The sequence below is a fragment of the Podarcis pityusensis genome (assembly GCF_964106645.2).
Source record: "Podarcis pityusensis genome assembly, chromosome: 3".
NCBI classification, from domain to species: Eukaryota; Metazoa; Chordata; class Lepidosauria; order Squamata; family Lacertidae; genus Podarcis; species Podarcis pityusensis.
In genome coordinates this window covers 10,506,989-10,522,046 of record NC_138026.1, presented here as the reverse complement: position 1 = coordinate 10,522,046, position 15,058 = coordinate 10,506,989, and the positions used below count along the sequence as shown (strand labels likewise).

Here is a 15,058-nt window from a genome sequence, read left to right as displayed (position 1 = left end):
ACTAGGTAGAATCTCTGCTGAAAGAACAGCAGACTGAACTCTGCTATCCAGAAATGCCACCTGGGTGGTTATAATAAATGCTGCCACCTGACTTAGCACCCAGTCACATGAATCAAGAGAACCCGGTCCTATAAAGCCACACCTGCAAGGCCTGCTCTTCAGTCTGAGCAACTTGTATCTCAGCAAGAGAGCCCTTCCAGACCACTTTCTCTCTACCCTGCCACGTGCTCTGCTTCTGACAAATGCATTAAGCCACCCACTTGCCTCTTGGCTCATGACTGGCTCCCAGGGATGGGAGTGAGCATTGATCCGAACATCATTTCTTAACCTATTGTGGGAAAGCAACCTCCAGCAGCCCTGACAAATATCTATCAATGCCACAAGCATGCTTCTAAATTTATTTTTGAAGAGTCAGAGGAATTCAAATTCCTAGTGATGTTCATTAACGAGACAACCAAACGCTACATATTTGAGAAATGTGTTGTTGCAAATGCAAGTCTACTGAGACTTGTGTGTGTGCTTCTACATGAACCACTTTGAGGTTGTTGGGTGGTTGTTGTTTTTACAATCAAGCGGTTTATAAATTTGACGAAAGAAGTAAGTGTGGCGAACCTGTGACTCTCCCAGATGCCGTTGGACTCCAACTCCCATCATCCTCTGCTAGAATGGCCAAAGGTCAGGGATGATGAGAGTTGTAGTCCAGCAACATTTGGAGGACCACAGAGTCTCCACCCATGTCTATGCAATAGTTTAAAAGAGTGTGTGCCCTATTTCATTGTGCCACTTCATTTATGGTATTTTGTTTACTGTGACACTTGTTAATGAGGGGGTTTGGGGAGGGAGTAAACCTACTTCATTAGATGTATGTGCACTTATCCTTTTTAAAAAATATGCATTTCAATCAAAGTATCTGGGTTTTAGCTACCCTATAAAGTTACCAACAGTAAATGAGAGGATTCATGTACCTCTAGTTAGACCGAACAAATACAAATACTGTATATCCTCTCTCAAACCTCAGAAAAAGGCCAACATATCATTAGCAGGGGCAAAAGATAGCAAGAGCATGACATCCGTGCACGTCCCTTGCAACCCATACTACCTGCTAGGCTTTGGATTTATTTTGCTTTGGAAATGTTACAATAAAGCATACGGCTTCTGCTACAACAGAATGACATTTGACATGGGCTTAGCTTTATAGATTAGAATTTAATTTCCTGTTTTGCTTCTCTGCTCTCTGTATTTCCACTCTTGCCCACAGCAATATATAAAGTTCAGTCCTCCTGAAGGATAAGATACCGCGCTTGGGAAAGGAACCAACACAGGTATCGGTGAGATTTCCTCCCCCGCAAGAACATCCTGTGTTCATCTTCAGATTCTAATCTTGTGAACTAAACTATGGTGCTTCTTTTAAATTCCAGCTCAAATTAGATCCCAAGGGTGGCAGTGGGGTGGGGGTGTGGAGAGAGCAACCTAGAATGTCTACAGCTTAAGAAAGACGTTTTCTAACCGTCTCAAAAGCACTCTCGAGAAAATGAAACCTAAGCTGCCTAACTGTAATTAAGTTTGAAAGTGAATATGGGAAAGGCAAGCAATTTATCTGCTAGCTCTGGTTCTTGTCCTGGGCACAGAGTCAAGGGAGTCAAAGGTAAGTGTTTGAAGGTAAGTCAAATCCTCTGTCCATCTGGCTCAGTCTTGTCTACTCCGGCCAGGCTGGTTTATGAATAAGTTTTGCAGCAGTGATGGGTCACAAAACACACCGAACGAGGCAGCTCCACTTAGGAGCAGCACGTCCTGTTTTGCCACTTGAAGTGCTGTCTACTCTGTAAGTACCACAGGAGTCCATGGCCATTTTACACTAAACGATTACAACCCAAAGCACCAAGACTTTTCCATTTAAAGCCTTTTCCAATATAACCTAACTGCTAATGCATGGCTTTGTCCTCCAGAAGCAAATATGCTTTCGGGCCTGTGGGATGAAATTAAACAGAAAAAAATGAAATAAAAACTTATGAAGCTGAACCACAATGGGAACATCTTGCTGCACAAATGGATAAAAGCAAACTTGTGGTGGTGAGGAATTCTTTCCCTTACCAATCATGCACATATTCCCTTATTTAAGGAACATTTGAATCCCTGACCTTTAAATATATGTCTCAAGGATTGAGGTTTTAGTTCCAGCCTATGCTATTCAGCTAGGGATGCGGGTGGTGCTGTGGGTTAAACCACAGAGCCTAGGACTTGCTGATCAGAAGGTCGGCGGTTCAAATCCCCGCGACGGGGTGCACTCCCGCTGCTTGGTCGCTGCTCCTGCCAACCTAGCAGTTCGAAAGTATGTCAAAGTGCAAGTAGATAAATAGGTACTGCTCCGGCGGGAAGGTAAACGGCGTTTCCGTGCGCTGCTCAGGTTCGGCAGAGTCATGCTGGCCACATGACCCGGAAGCTGTTTGCCGGCTCCCTCGGCCAATAAAGCGAGATGAGCGCCGCAACCCCAGAGTCGGCCATGTCTGGTCCTAATGGTCAGGGGTCCCTTTAACTTTACTTTTTATGCTATTCAGTTAGAAACAGCTCCTTTTAGAAGTTGTAGCACTGCAGCTGCCTGCCATGTGGCTCTCATCCTACTCCGCCATGGTAAGATTCTAGTCCTCACTATTGTGGGGTTGACTCCAAACTTTGAGAAATAATGGTGTATAAAGGAGTAAAAGGAAGAAGCACCTCATTACATATGAGAGGACGTTTTAAGACTGCGTGAATGGGGAAAGGGAAATGGAGCCGCTGGAGATGTCAGAGAGGCAGCCACACTGAACGATCCTGAAGGAAGCTTACAAGACTTGCCTGCCCTTTCCCCACTATTATGATGAACAAGGCTTCCACTTTTTCAAAGACACATCAAGAACTCAAAAGCTGTGATGGTATTAATCTCCATTAATTATTTTAATAAGCCCAATTCACATGTGCATGTTCAAGTGAGAACAGTTTCTCACTTCAAATGTCAACATTGGCTGCTCATTATGAGCACTAACGTCTCTATGACCTTGGGAGTGAAGAGGGGGAATCCATCCCCTGCCCTGAATGAACTATAATACCCAGATTTCCATTTTTAAAAGTAAGTATTTTTGTAGAAGGGATGTGGGTGGCGCTGTGGGTTAAACCATAGAGCCTAGGACTTGCCGATCAGAAGGTCGGTGGTTCGAATCCCCATGACGGGGTGAGCTCCCGTTGTTCGGTCCCTGCTCCTGCCAACCTAGCAGTTCGAAAGCACGTCAAAGTGCAAGTAGATAAATAGGTACCGCTCCGGCGGGAAGGTAAACGGCGTTTCCGTGTGCTGCTCTGGTTTGCCAGAAGCTGCTTAGTCATGCTGGCCACATGACCCGGAAGCTGTACGCCGGCTCCCTTGGCCAATAAAGCGAGATGAGCGCCGCAACCCCAGTCGGTCACGACTGGACCTAATGGTCAGGGGTCCCTTTACCTTTACCTTACCTTTATCCCTCATCTGTATTTTTTAAATATAAAGCAAGGGTAGTGTTGCATCTGGAAACCAACAGTTTAGGAAGCATGAGATGCAGAGCAGTACCTTATGATAAGGTGTATAAATTGGGTCTTCCCACACCAAAGTCTGGGGAAAAAAATCAGGTTATTGCAAAAACCCTACTTTGACAGCCCTCTAGTGGAAATGGAAGCAGTGACCAGCATGTGTTTCTCACCAATATAGGCATGGCTCGTTTTTGCTTTACATTTGAAATCAGAAAACTAAATATTACAGAATATTATTTAGGGGGGAAAGTGGCACCTAATTTTTAGGGTACTCAGACTGCACTCGTAAACACACTTACTGGGGAGTTGTCCCCCTGAACACAGTAGGAGTTACTTTCAAGTAAACCATTAGGCCACAATCCTAGGTGCTCTTACTTGGGAATTTGCTTCAGAAGGACTTACTTCTGCATAATCAGACATGGAATTGGGCTGTCAGTTTAGTAAAGAAGACAGTTTAGCAAAGAACACACAGCAAAACTATGCATTGTTTTAAAACGCACACCACCAATAAAGCTGAAATCATCAGAAAATAAGTTGAACATAAAATCTGTGATAAATTCCTCTCTTTCCTGAATCACCCAAATGGAAAACAGTACAAAAACCTCACAACAGAGGTTAACTAATCTGACAATTTAATATCACCTCTTCAAGAAAGGGGGAAATAGCCAATACTTTGTTTATTTGCCCTCTGTAGGTTTCTACTGGCTAGTAGTCCTAAAACTATGAGGCAGTTTTATTACAATTCTGACAGGATAGAGCAAAAATCTGACCCATCCCATTATCTCTAGCTGATCGCAATAGCTGGATATTTAAATTACCCCATAGCAAATACCACCTACCCACTCTCAAGGGTCAAACGACACATGATATTTTGTTTTTTAAGTTTTACTTCAACAGTGGGAGCTTGCAGGGAGCAGAAATCTAAACTGGATAATAGCAGCAAGTGGCGCCAGAAAAGGGGTTCAACCTTCTGCCTGCCACTAGTTTCCCCATCTAAATTAGTATGTGGATGGAGCCAGAAACCAGAAGTTGACATGACGTCTATGATACGCAAGCGCAAAAGGAATTTAACTTCTGACAGACAAGGATAGCTTATCCTGGTCTAATCTAAGGTAATAAACAAAAAACACACACACTCACACACCCTTATGACTCTAAGAGGCAGAGGGCAATTATGCCATTTTAACCGCCTGTGTAAACATGTCAGAGAGGAAGTACAAATGGCGGATCACAACGTGATCTCAGACAGCATCACATGATGCAACATAGTGAGATGCCAAAGTCTATCTCTGCCCCTGCACTGTAGAATAAAGAGAAAGCAGAAAACAGAAAGCAGGCAGCAATATACTCAAACTACTCCAAGACCAAATACATCAAATATGCAGCACTGTAGCAGGTGTATCTGTCTGTCAAACTGGAGCAGAATACGTTTTAGACCAGTTTAAAAGAAAACACACACAGAGTATTCCAGAAATGGGCATGGCTTGTGAGAGTAATGCTGGCATGACTACAAGGAAGGTGTCATAATCCCATATGCATAGGATGCCAGATCCCAACATGACCTTTCTAGTTACGGGATGTGAAGTAACAGAACTGGGGCATCTACTGCCCACAACACAAGAGAGCTGAGTTTGAGGATTTCTGCTTGACAGTATTTTGGTGGGCAAAAATAACATTCACTTCAAGGGAAGTAGGGCAGTCTGTCCCCACTATACTTGTGTTTCCGACCATGTGACTGGATTCCACCTGCACTGAGAAATTTCAGAAGGATTTCAGACTAGCCTAGTTGCTTTCTTGTAACTACAACAACAGCCACATGACAACCCTATTTTGAGATGCTATGTTTCCCTATTAGGAGCTACTAGAAAACCCTTTCCAAGCCCCCAAGCAGGTTCCCCCACCCCACCCTCCCACCATGTATCCTTGGTAGGTGTTTGTGACGTGGGGTGTGCTACTACAAATAGAAAGGCCAATTGTTGGTTTACTCCAGAGGGAAGTGGACAACTCCCTATTGGGTGCTCTTCTACTTATACACAGACTGAATGGCTTCAGTCAGGAAGCAGGAAGAGAGTTTCCTTTTAAAAAAAACCCCCAAAACCCTGAGTTTTGTGCCATGGTTTGTACTTCTATTTCCAACCAAAATTTTTCATCTTAAAGCTTATTTTGAAACTGCAGACATGATCTCATCGATTCATATTAAACTCGGTCCTCTGTCCACCAAAATAGTCCTCTGCCCAGGAAGAGACAACAATTGAATGAGATAGCACATGAGATTGCAGTAAGTCACCTTTGCCAGACACGAAGCAGGGAATGAATGACTCAGCAAGGCAAGTCGCCAAATCAACTTGACCCAGAACTTTGTGGCACAAATATAACTTTAAGCCAGCACTGCCGCGTGACAATTACCCCTATGGGGAAGAATCACAGCTCAGTGGCATGGCTGGGAATACCCCCGTCTCCAACCCTGGAGCGAACACTGCAAGTCACTGTCAGGGAACTGCCATCGGCTCAGGGGCGAGAGGGGAAAAGGCGGATGGATTACAGAGAGCCCCCAAAGATCGTGGGAAGCAGCACTTCCTCAGCGGAGGAAGGAAGCCACGCCTCTAGTGGGGAGGAGATGCAGGGCTCGGGGGATGCAAGGCGGTGCCAGGACACCTTGCCTGAGCAAAGCGGGGAGGAGGGAGGTCCCCCTTTACCCAAGCCTTCCTTGCGCAGTAGGCTTTCGCGCAGAGAGTGGAGGAGCAGACTGGGGGTCAAGAAACTAAACTGCTGGGGAAGATTTAAGGACCGCCCACTCTCAGATTCTGCCAGTGAATGAGCAAGACATGGAATAGAGGCGCTCTGCATTGTAAAGGTTTTTTTAGCACCAATAAGAAAGCTTTTGAAAAGACCAGTGAGGTATCTTGCCTGATTGCTCTCGAGCAACCACCCGATACCCTTACTGAAGAAAATGCTAAGATGGACTGATGGTCCAATTTGGTATAAGGCAGCTTCCTATGTTCTTAATTCTTTTTTTTTTTTTTTTAAATAATATTTTTTACTGCTTTTTTTCCAAAGTCAAAATCCATCGTCAATTTACACAACAAAAGCAGTTTTACAAAGAAAAAGAAAAAGTTAGAAAGAAGAAAATTCACTTTTCCACATCTTTTTTCATAATCAACTGGACTTCCCCAGATCTTCCATCCCTGCATTCTTTACAATAAAAGAATATTATACAGCAAATTAATACCTTATTTCATATGTTTTTGTACTTTCATCTATCTATATATTCTAAATTTAAACTTTTCACCGTCATGACTTAATTTCAATCATTTTCGAATCTCAATACTGAAGCATGTTTTTCTCAAAACTTAGCAAATTCTCAACTTTCATATAGCTTATAATGTTTTTGTAGATAGTCCTTAAATTTTTTCCAATCCTCTTCCACTGCCTCTTCTCCCAGGTCTCGAATTCTGCCCGTCATTTCGGCTAATTCCATATAGTCCATCAGTTGCGTGTGCCACTCTTCCAGTGTGGGTAACTCCTGTGCCTTCCAATATTTAGCTATAAGAATTCTTGCTGCTGTAGTTGCATATAAAAAGAAAGTTCTATCTTTCTTTAACACTCTCTGGCCCACAATGCCCAGGAGGAAGGCCTCTGGTTTCTTGTTAAAGGTATACCTAAATACCTTTTTCAACTCATTATAAATCATTTCCCAAAAGGCCTTCACCCTCGGGCATGTCCACCAGAGGTGAAAAAATGTTCCTTCAGCCTCCTTACATTTCCAACATTTATTGTCTGACAAATGGTATATCTTTGCGAGTTTGACTGGGGTCATGTACCACCTGTACATCATTTTCATAATGTTTTCTTTTAAGGCACTACATGCCGTAAATTTCATACCGGTGGTCCATAACCTTTCCCAGTCTTCAAACATAATGTTGTATCCAATGTCTTGTGCCCATTTTATCATGGCTGATTTAACCATCTCATCTTGAGTATTCCATTTAAGCAACAAGTTGTACATTCTTGAAAGCACTTTCGTCTTAGGTTCAAGTAATTCCAACTCTAATTCTGATTTTTCCACCTGGAAACCAATTTTTTTGTCCTTTTTAAAGATCTCTAAAATTTGGGCGTAATGAAACCAGTCTCGCACCTTTCCTTTCAATTTTTCAAAACTCTGCAACCTCCAAGTGTCACCTTCTCTTTCTATTATTTCACAATATTTTGCCCAGCCACCCCCCATATTAAGTATTTTTGTGGCCTTAGCCTCCATCGGTGATAACCACCTCGGAGTCTTGTTTTCGAGTAAGTCCTTATATTTAGTCCAGACAGTGAACAAAGATTTCCTGACAATATGGTTTTTAAACATCTTATGAGACTTCACCTTGTCGTACCACAAATATGCATGCCACCCAAAAGCATTGTTAAACCCTTCCAGATCTAGGACATCAGTGTTTTCTAACAAAAACCAATCTTTCATCCAGCAGAAGGATGCAGCTTCATAATACAACCTTAAGTCCGGCAGGGCAAATCCCCCTCTTTCCTTTGCATCTGTTAGTATTTTAAATTTTATTCTGGGCTTTTTGCCCTGCCAGACAAACTTCATAATGTCCCTCTGCCACTTTCCAAAACACTCCACTCTGTCCACGATCTGCAGGGCCTGAAACAGAAACAGCATTCTTGGCAATACATTCATCTTAACTGCAGCAATTCTTCCCAACAAGAAAAGTTTCAATCTTGACCAAATTTCTAAGTCCTTTTTGATTTCAGACCAGCATTTTACATAATTGTCTTTAAATAGATTCAAATTTTTCCCGGTCAAATTAACCCCCAGATATTTCACTTTTTTAACCACATTTAATTCTGTTTCCTTTTGAAACCCCTCTATTTCTGAAGGTGTCAAGTTTTTTGCCAAGACCTTAGTTTTTTGTTTGTTTAACCTAAATCCCGCCACCCGACCAAACTCAGAAATTAGTTCTAAAGCTCTTTTTGTGCTGGATTCTGGCTCCTGTAATGTCAAAACCAAATCATCTGCGAAAGCCTTCAGTTTATATTGTTTTCCTCCGACCTGTATTCCTTCCACCTGCTGGTCCTTCCTGATCAAGTTAAGCAACACCTCCAGGACAGAAATAAATAGCAAGGGTGATAAGGGGCACCCCTGTCGTGTTCCTTTTTCAATTTTAAACTCCTCTGTCACCACATTATTTACTATCAATTTAGCTTTTTGCTCTGAATAGATTGCTTCAATACCATTTTGGAACGCCCTTCCCACTCCCATCCCTTCCAAATTTTTCTTCATAAACTTCCAAGATATATTATCAAAGGCCTTCTCCGCATCTATAAAAATCAAAGCTGCTTTTGTATTCAAATTTGTCTGCAATAACTCCAAAACATCAACAATATTCCTGGTGTTGTCAGACAAATGCCTGCCAGGGAGAAAGCCTGCTTGGTCTTTATGAATTACTTCTTTTAAAACTTTTTTCAGTCTATTTGCCAAGATATCAGCAAAAATTTTATAATCCACGTTTAGGAGTGAGATGGGACGGTAGTTCTTAAGTTGAGTCTTTTCAGATTCCAATTTTGGTATCAAAGTGATGAATGCCTCTTTCCACGATTCTGGTGCCCCCTTCCCTTCCATAATTTGGTTACATACCTCCATTCCTATGTTCTTAATTCTAAACTTGAATGAAAAGGTGTCATGATCCCAACTCTTTGAAACGCAAACAAATCATTCATATTCAAGCAAACAGCTGCCTAGTATCAGGAAAATGTGTCTAGTGTGTCTTTTTCTCTACCTGGCTATTCTGGGCAGGGGAAGGGGAACATAAGTGCCGATGAGAGTAATATCAGTGACGGTCCTGTACCTGTGTCAACTTCTGTGGATGCCGGAGAAACAAATGTGCCAGCAGGACTGAGAATCTCATCACTTCTCCCAGTTCTGGGATTCAGCAGAAAACTTTCTGCACTTATGGTGCATGGTATGTCCAGCAAGCTGCTTTCTCCAGACTGGCAGCTTGACGTCGCTTCGCTTCCTTCCATGGCAAGACCACTGAAACAAAGGCAAGAATTGATTTTGCTCTTTAGATTTATTTTGACAATTCACAGCCCACTTTTTCATTTCAGGATGTTGTGTAGTATTCCACTCCACCCATTAGAAAATAGAAAGGGGGAAATACTCCAATGCAAGCCTGTTTGCAATGAAGTGACCTGGACATACAGACCTGGGTGGAAGCCCTACTGAACTCAGTCGGTCTTCCAATTTTGAGTAAATGTAGAATGAACTGAAAAGCAGCACCCCACTTGCAAACTGGGAGATTTATTATGCTATGGATTTCTTCGCATGGGAACACCACCTTGACATATTTTAGCTTGGAATTGTCTTAAGATACAAAGCTGGTGGTTTTCTCTGTTGGGGGAATACTGTGTACGGTACATTCTGGAAACATGCTATAAAGCACTCCCAGTGGTAAGAGGTCCATAGACAGCACTGAAGTATTTTGTTTCCTTCGTGGGAGGGAGAAGAGTACATTGGAAATGCATATTGTCTTTCTGATATTCAGAGGCTCAGCCATGCAGCATATAAAGCCATCCACAGGCTCAGAAGCAGTGCTGACATCATAATTAAAGTAGCCAACAAAGGAGGAGCTGACATCATGATGAGCAAGTTGGGCTACACAGGAGAGGCTAAGAGGCAACTCTCCAGTACTGCGTTTTAGAGGAACCTCTAAGCCAGACATGGCCAAACTTGACCCTCCAGGTGTTTTGGGACTACAATTCCCATCATCCCTGACCACTGGTCCTGTTAGCTGGGGGTGATGGAAGTTGTAGTCCCAAAACATCTGGAAGGCCAAGTTTGGCCATGCCTGCTCTAAGCAGACTCAACTGAGGAACACCAGAAGGGACTACATAACTTCATAAAATAATTCCAAACAGATGTGCAGGACCAAATCTTTAAAGACACAATCCAGCAGCTTCTATTGGATAACTTTCATCCTTAGGGAGCATCTCTTCCTGTATGAGCCTGGCCAGACCATTAGGTCACCACTGGAGGCCCTTCTCTGAGTGCCTCCTCTGGTAGAAAAATGGAGGGTGACCGGACCGAGAGTCTTTTCAGTAGAGGTCCACCTAATACTTACACAACTATCTTTTTGCATCCGGGTCAAGAATCTACTCTCTGGTATTGTGGTTGTCAACTGGTGGTTTGGGCTTTAAAGCACTATGCACCATTTGTTTAAACGCCTGATTACCCATCAAGTTTATCAGGCACAACCACGCTTTGCACAAACTGAGAGCCAAGATCAGAATACGTATGGCAGCTACTCAAAATAATTTCTTTACCTAACTCCAAAAAGAAAAGAAGGATGAATTATCTGTTCCAATGGGGTATGAGCGTCTGGAGTAACATCTGGAGGACCACAACTTTTCCAGAAGAGCAATCTCGAAGTAGGAAAAGCCTGTACACGGAAGTATTATGCGCAGCCCTAGTGCAGGCACAAAAATAATGCATGGGAATCATACTGCTGACAGTAGGGAGAATGTATCACAAAAAGTGTGAGAGCGCTTCCTCATAGTTTGAATGCTGGGACGGATAGATGGGTACAAACTATGCTGCCCTAGCAGAGCCCCTTAGAAGAGTGGGAATCAGTGGCCAGAATTTGTGGGAAAAGCCTACACATCAGAAGTAATCTTTCATAACTGTATTATGTCACCCCTGTGTTTGAGAATATACAGACATATGGTTCTACAATGCCAATGACATTCTACCAAGTCGGAGAAGACGACACCCAAGAGCCCTTTTCCAGCACATTGCTATTGTCAAGCAAGTGAGAACAATTTACACAATTAGCTTAGAGAAAGCATTACGCCTGCGTGTGTTTTTGTATTTTCAACTGTCTGGTATGGTGAAAAGGGGTTCCAATATTCTCTGTTAGACCCACTCCACCCCTACAAACAAAAATGATTTTAAATAAAGACACAGAGAGAGATCTTTTCTATTGGCTCCAGATTGTGTGTGTGTGTCTGCTTCTACAGAATGCTGTTGAACTTGCCCTTTGCATCACACTTGCTAGTTAACTCCACAGTATCAGTTTTCTGATCAGAACATGATCGGTTTACTTGACCTAGAGAACGGAGGCAAGGTTAATGCTAATAAGAACAGTTTCCGTGTTAGAGAACAGCGACAGGGGTGAGGCAGGAAAAGCAAGTTATTGTCAAATGAAACTTTGGGTGAATACATGGATGCATGAGGTCCCAAGTTAAGTGACCAGATTCTTCACTCAAAAGGCTTGACAGCAAAGCCTGAGACCCTCTGAAGAGGGGCTGCCATTCAGATCAGACAATACCAGGCTAGATGTACCAATGGTCACAGTCAGCATAAGGCAGCATGTGCTCATATGATTTCTCAGGTCTGGGAATTATATTAACAGGTGGTCAGTTTTTTGAGAACATAAACTACAGCCATTTCTCAATGAATATTTTGCCCAGTTCTTGTGTTTCATTGAACTAAACTAAATCAGCACAAAAGCATTGTTTAACTGAGCAATGTTTTTGTGCCAATTCAAAAAAAGCCTACTGTGAACAGCAGTAACCAAATCATCATGGTTTAATCTCATTCACTTGCCTTTTCTACTTCTCTAAAAGGAGAGTAGTAGAAAAGTTAAGCGACACATGAATCAGAAGAAGCAGGGGCAGAAAATGGTCACAAAGCTGATCGGGGATTAGCTGGAAAGCAGCTGATTTCGTGGAAATCTAAGCTGGAGCTAATGTTTTTGAAGAGCTCCTCGTTTCACTCACACCGAAGTGGCGAAGATTGCTCCGACATTTCGACTGTTCTTCCGGGAAACCTGCCAAAGACAAACAAGCTAGCTGCGTGCTCTGACAACACCTGTCATGCAAACAGCCGCCTTCCAAGAAATCCAGTCATGCTCTTTGGAATGAAATAAACAGACGGAGTAAAACTTGACCATCACGGCGCCAAGCACAGCGTGACCTTTCCAAAGCATCTGTGTGCTTCAAGTCCACATATGCCCTAGTGTTTATCAAATCCAGGACAAAGAAGACCATCACCTTCAGGAATAAATCAGTGATATATTGCTTCGTGAAGCGGGCGTTTCCACAGTTCTAATCTGCTGATCAGGCCCTGCGGACTCATAGCATTCCCAGAGTGGAGGAGCAAGGTCAGCTGTTTGTGCTTCATGCTTAAAGCATGGACATCTTGTCCTCCGTAACAGAAATGGCTAACACATCTGATCAACCAGCATTCAACCCTACAAAAAAAACGTAACTGTTCTCTGGCTACAAATGCATATATAGTTGAATGGGGCTGGGTCCTCCTCATAGCTGTTGCTGCCCCCCCCCCAATCTAAATTAGTGAGAAGTACAACAAAGTAAGGACATGTATGAACTAATTAAAATTTGAAGGCTCTGTCTAAACTCACCCGTGCCAGGATCACTGGGGGGGGGGGTGATCCTTAGTGTCATGAGGCCATGCTATTCTTGTCAGAAAGGAAAGTTCTCTTTTATGGTCACCCTTCAATCATGGACAGCTGAACCTGGAAGACAGCAAACACTTACTGATTGTGTACCCTAAACATCTCAGCTGACAGTAATCAAGACACCCAAAGGTTATATGTGCACAAGTATAGCCTCTTCTTGGCACCCATTATTTGTCATAGTCTGAAGACCAAGCACAGAAAAGGACTGCTAAAACAGGAAATTAATATTTTATTGTCATTAGAAGGGCATAAATATGTTCTGCATGCTTGGCTGCAGCAAGGAAATTAAAGGGGGTGCAGTTTTCCAAACCCTTGAAAGCCCTGTGACATGGCAAGCTGCACCTGTGGAGATTCCCCCTACCACAAATCTGTTATATACACAGAATGTTGATACCCTAATGTTGAATTGATGCCTCCCCAGTCAATTGTAAAACTAGATTATTTTCACTCAGCCCAGGCACAACGTTGGCTGCTATAGAAAAGCTCTGCAATATGTATCATATCAATTTAATATTGTTCTAAAGGAGTGATAGTGGTTTGGCTAGAATGACTGCAAATGTCCCTTTCTAAGTCAGCAGCAAAGTTGCCAGGCAGATCTTCCATTGGGGAAGCTGCAGGCAAAATGGTCCAAGAAGGCTTACTGACGGATGGAAAAGTTGATATCCAGTGGGTGCATGGGATGAGCATAACAATATTACCCTAATGGTTTCTAGGTCTGCTGAAATGACTGTAGCATACCAGCTATAGCAACTCTAGCTAGGCCTAGCTCCCACTAGAGGCAGGCTGCTTGAGCTATAGCAAAATTCAGACTGCAGGTGCAGACTCACATAATGGAATAAACGCTCCTCCATGAACAGCCTCCCCTTTAAATCAAAAACCATATACGTGGAGAAGGGTTGAAGGTTAGTATGGCAGCCTTCTCTCTGACATTCCGGTTTTCTAGGTGCAGGGAGTGTTTTTTGTACAGTACCAACTCCATCTAAACTACAATGGGGTCCATGGTGCCAGATGTAAATCGGGGCAGTATCTGTCAGCACCAGCAAGCTGTGTTAGGAAAGCAAGCAAGCAAGCCCTCTGCCTGGCTTTTCACTCAAAAAAAGGGAGCCCAAGTACCACACAATAACTGGAATTCCTCGCTCTGCAAAGCACAGCCTGCCAACACGCCTTGGTACAAAACTCTTCTTTAAAGCCCTAAACGGCCTCGGCTCAGTATACCTGAAGGAGTGTCTCCACTTTCATCGTTCTGCCCAGACACTGAGGTCCAGCGCCAAGGGCCTTCTGGCGGTTCCCTCGCTGCAAGAAGCCATGTTACAGGGAACCAGGCAGAGGGCCTTCTCGGTAGTGACACCAGCCCTGTGGAACGCCCTCCCACCAGATGTCAAAGAGAAAAATAACTACCAAACTTTTAGAAGACATCTGAAGGCAGCCCTGTTTAGGGAAGCTTTTAATGTTTAATAGGTTATTGTATTTTAGTGTTCTGTTGGAAGCCACCCAGAGTGGCTGGGGAAACCCAGCCAGATGGGCAGAGTATAAATAATAAAATTATTATTATTATTATTATTATTATTATTATTATTATTATGTCAGATGTTCTCCTAGCCCATAGAAATAAAATTATATCACTTAAGTTGCTGTTTCTAGCCAACTTTCTCACACACACAAACACGTGTGTTTCAGCCCATGTGATCATAGTCCAACCATGCTGAGAAATTCCGGAGGGATTTCAGACCAGCCCAGTTAAACTCCTGCAACAAAAACAACAGGTAGCTGACTACCCCGTACTGAGGAGTCATTACATTTGACTAGGAGGATCAGCTGGAAACCCGACGGCTTCCCCTTTCCAAGCCCTCCAAGCGCGCTCCCTCCCCCTGACACGTGTCTGCTTGGTAGATGTGCTTGTCTCACAAGAAACGTGGAGTTCCAGGAGCAAAAAGGCGAGCCTCCGTCGGACCCCCTTCTACTTGACTTACAACGCAGGCTCAGCACCTCCAGCCAGGCAGTTCCTGAAACAGCAGAGGCACGAGAAAACACAGGCAAAAAAAGCAATCGAT

The 15,058-nt window shown here is 43.2% G+C and overlaps 2 protein-coding genes across 6 annotated transcripts in view; one reads left to right on the top strand and one right to left on the bottom strand.

Moving 5' to 3' along the window:
• CHGB (chromogranin B) overlaps positions 1 to 15,058 on the bottom strand; it is an 89,484-nt gene that overhangs the window by 58,585 nt on the left and 15,841 nt on the right. For 2 of the 5 annotated variants that reach the window (XM_080999096.1, XM_080999097.1), the window contains exons 2-3: positions 12,951 to 13,064; positions 9,378 to 9,562 (exon numbers count right to left, since the gene is read on the bottom strand). In XM_080999096.1, the coding sequence (XP_080855222.1) occupies positions 9,378 to 9,552 (175 nt within the window). In that variant the 5' untranslated portion in view covers positions 9,553 to 9,562; positions 12,951 to 13,064. Of the gene's footprint in view, positions 1 to 9,377; positions 9,563 to 9,734; positions 10,069 to 12,950; positions 13,065 to 15,058 lie in introns of those variants that run through there. The other 3 variants (XM_080999098.1, XM_080999100.1, XM_080999099.1) reach the window with 3 other exon arrangements.
• The window catches only part of GPCPD1 (glycerophosphocholine phosphodiesterase 1), a 51,667-nt gene continuing 51,624 nt past the window's right edge, over positions 15,016 to 15,058 (top strand). Inside the window, exon 1 of the mRNA XM_080999125.1 lies at positions 15,016 to 15,040. The gene's annotated coding sequence lies outside the window, so the exon portion shown is untranslated. The remainder of the gene's footprint in view (positions 15,041 to 15,058) is intronic.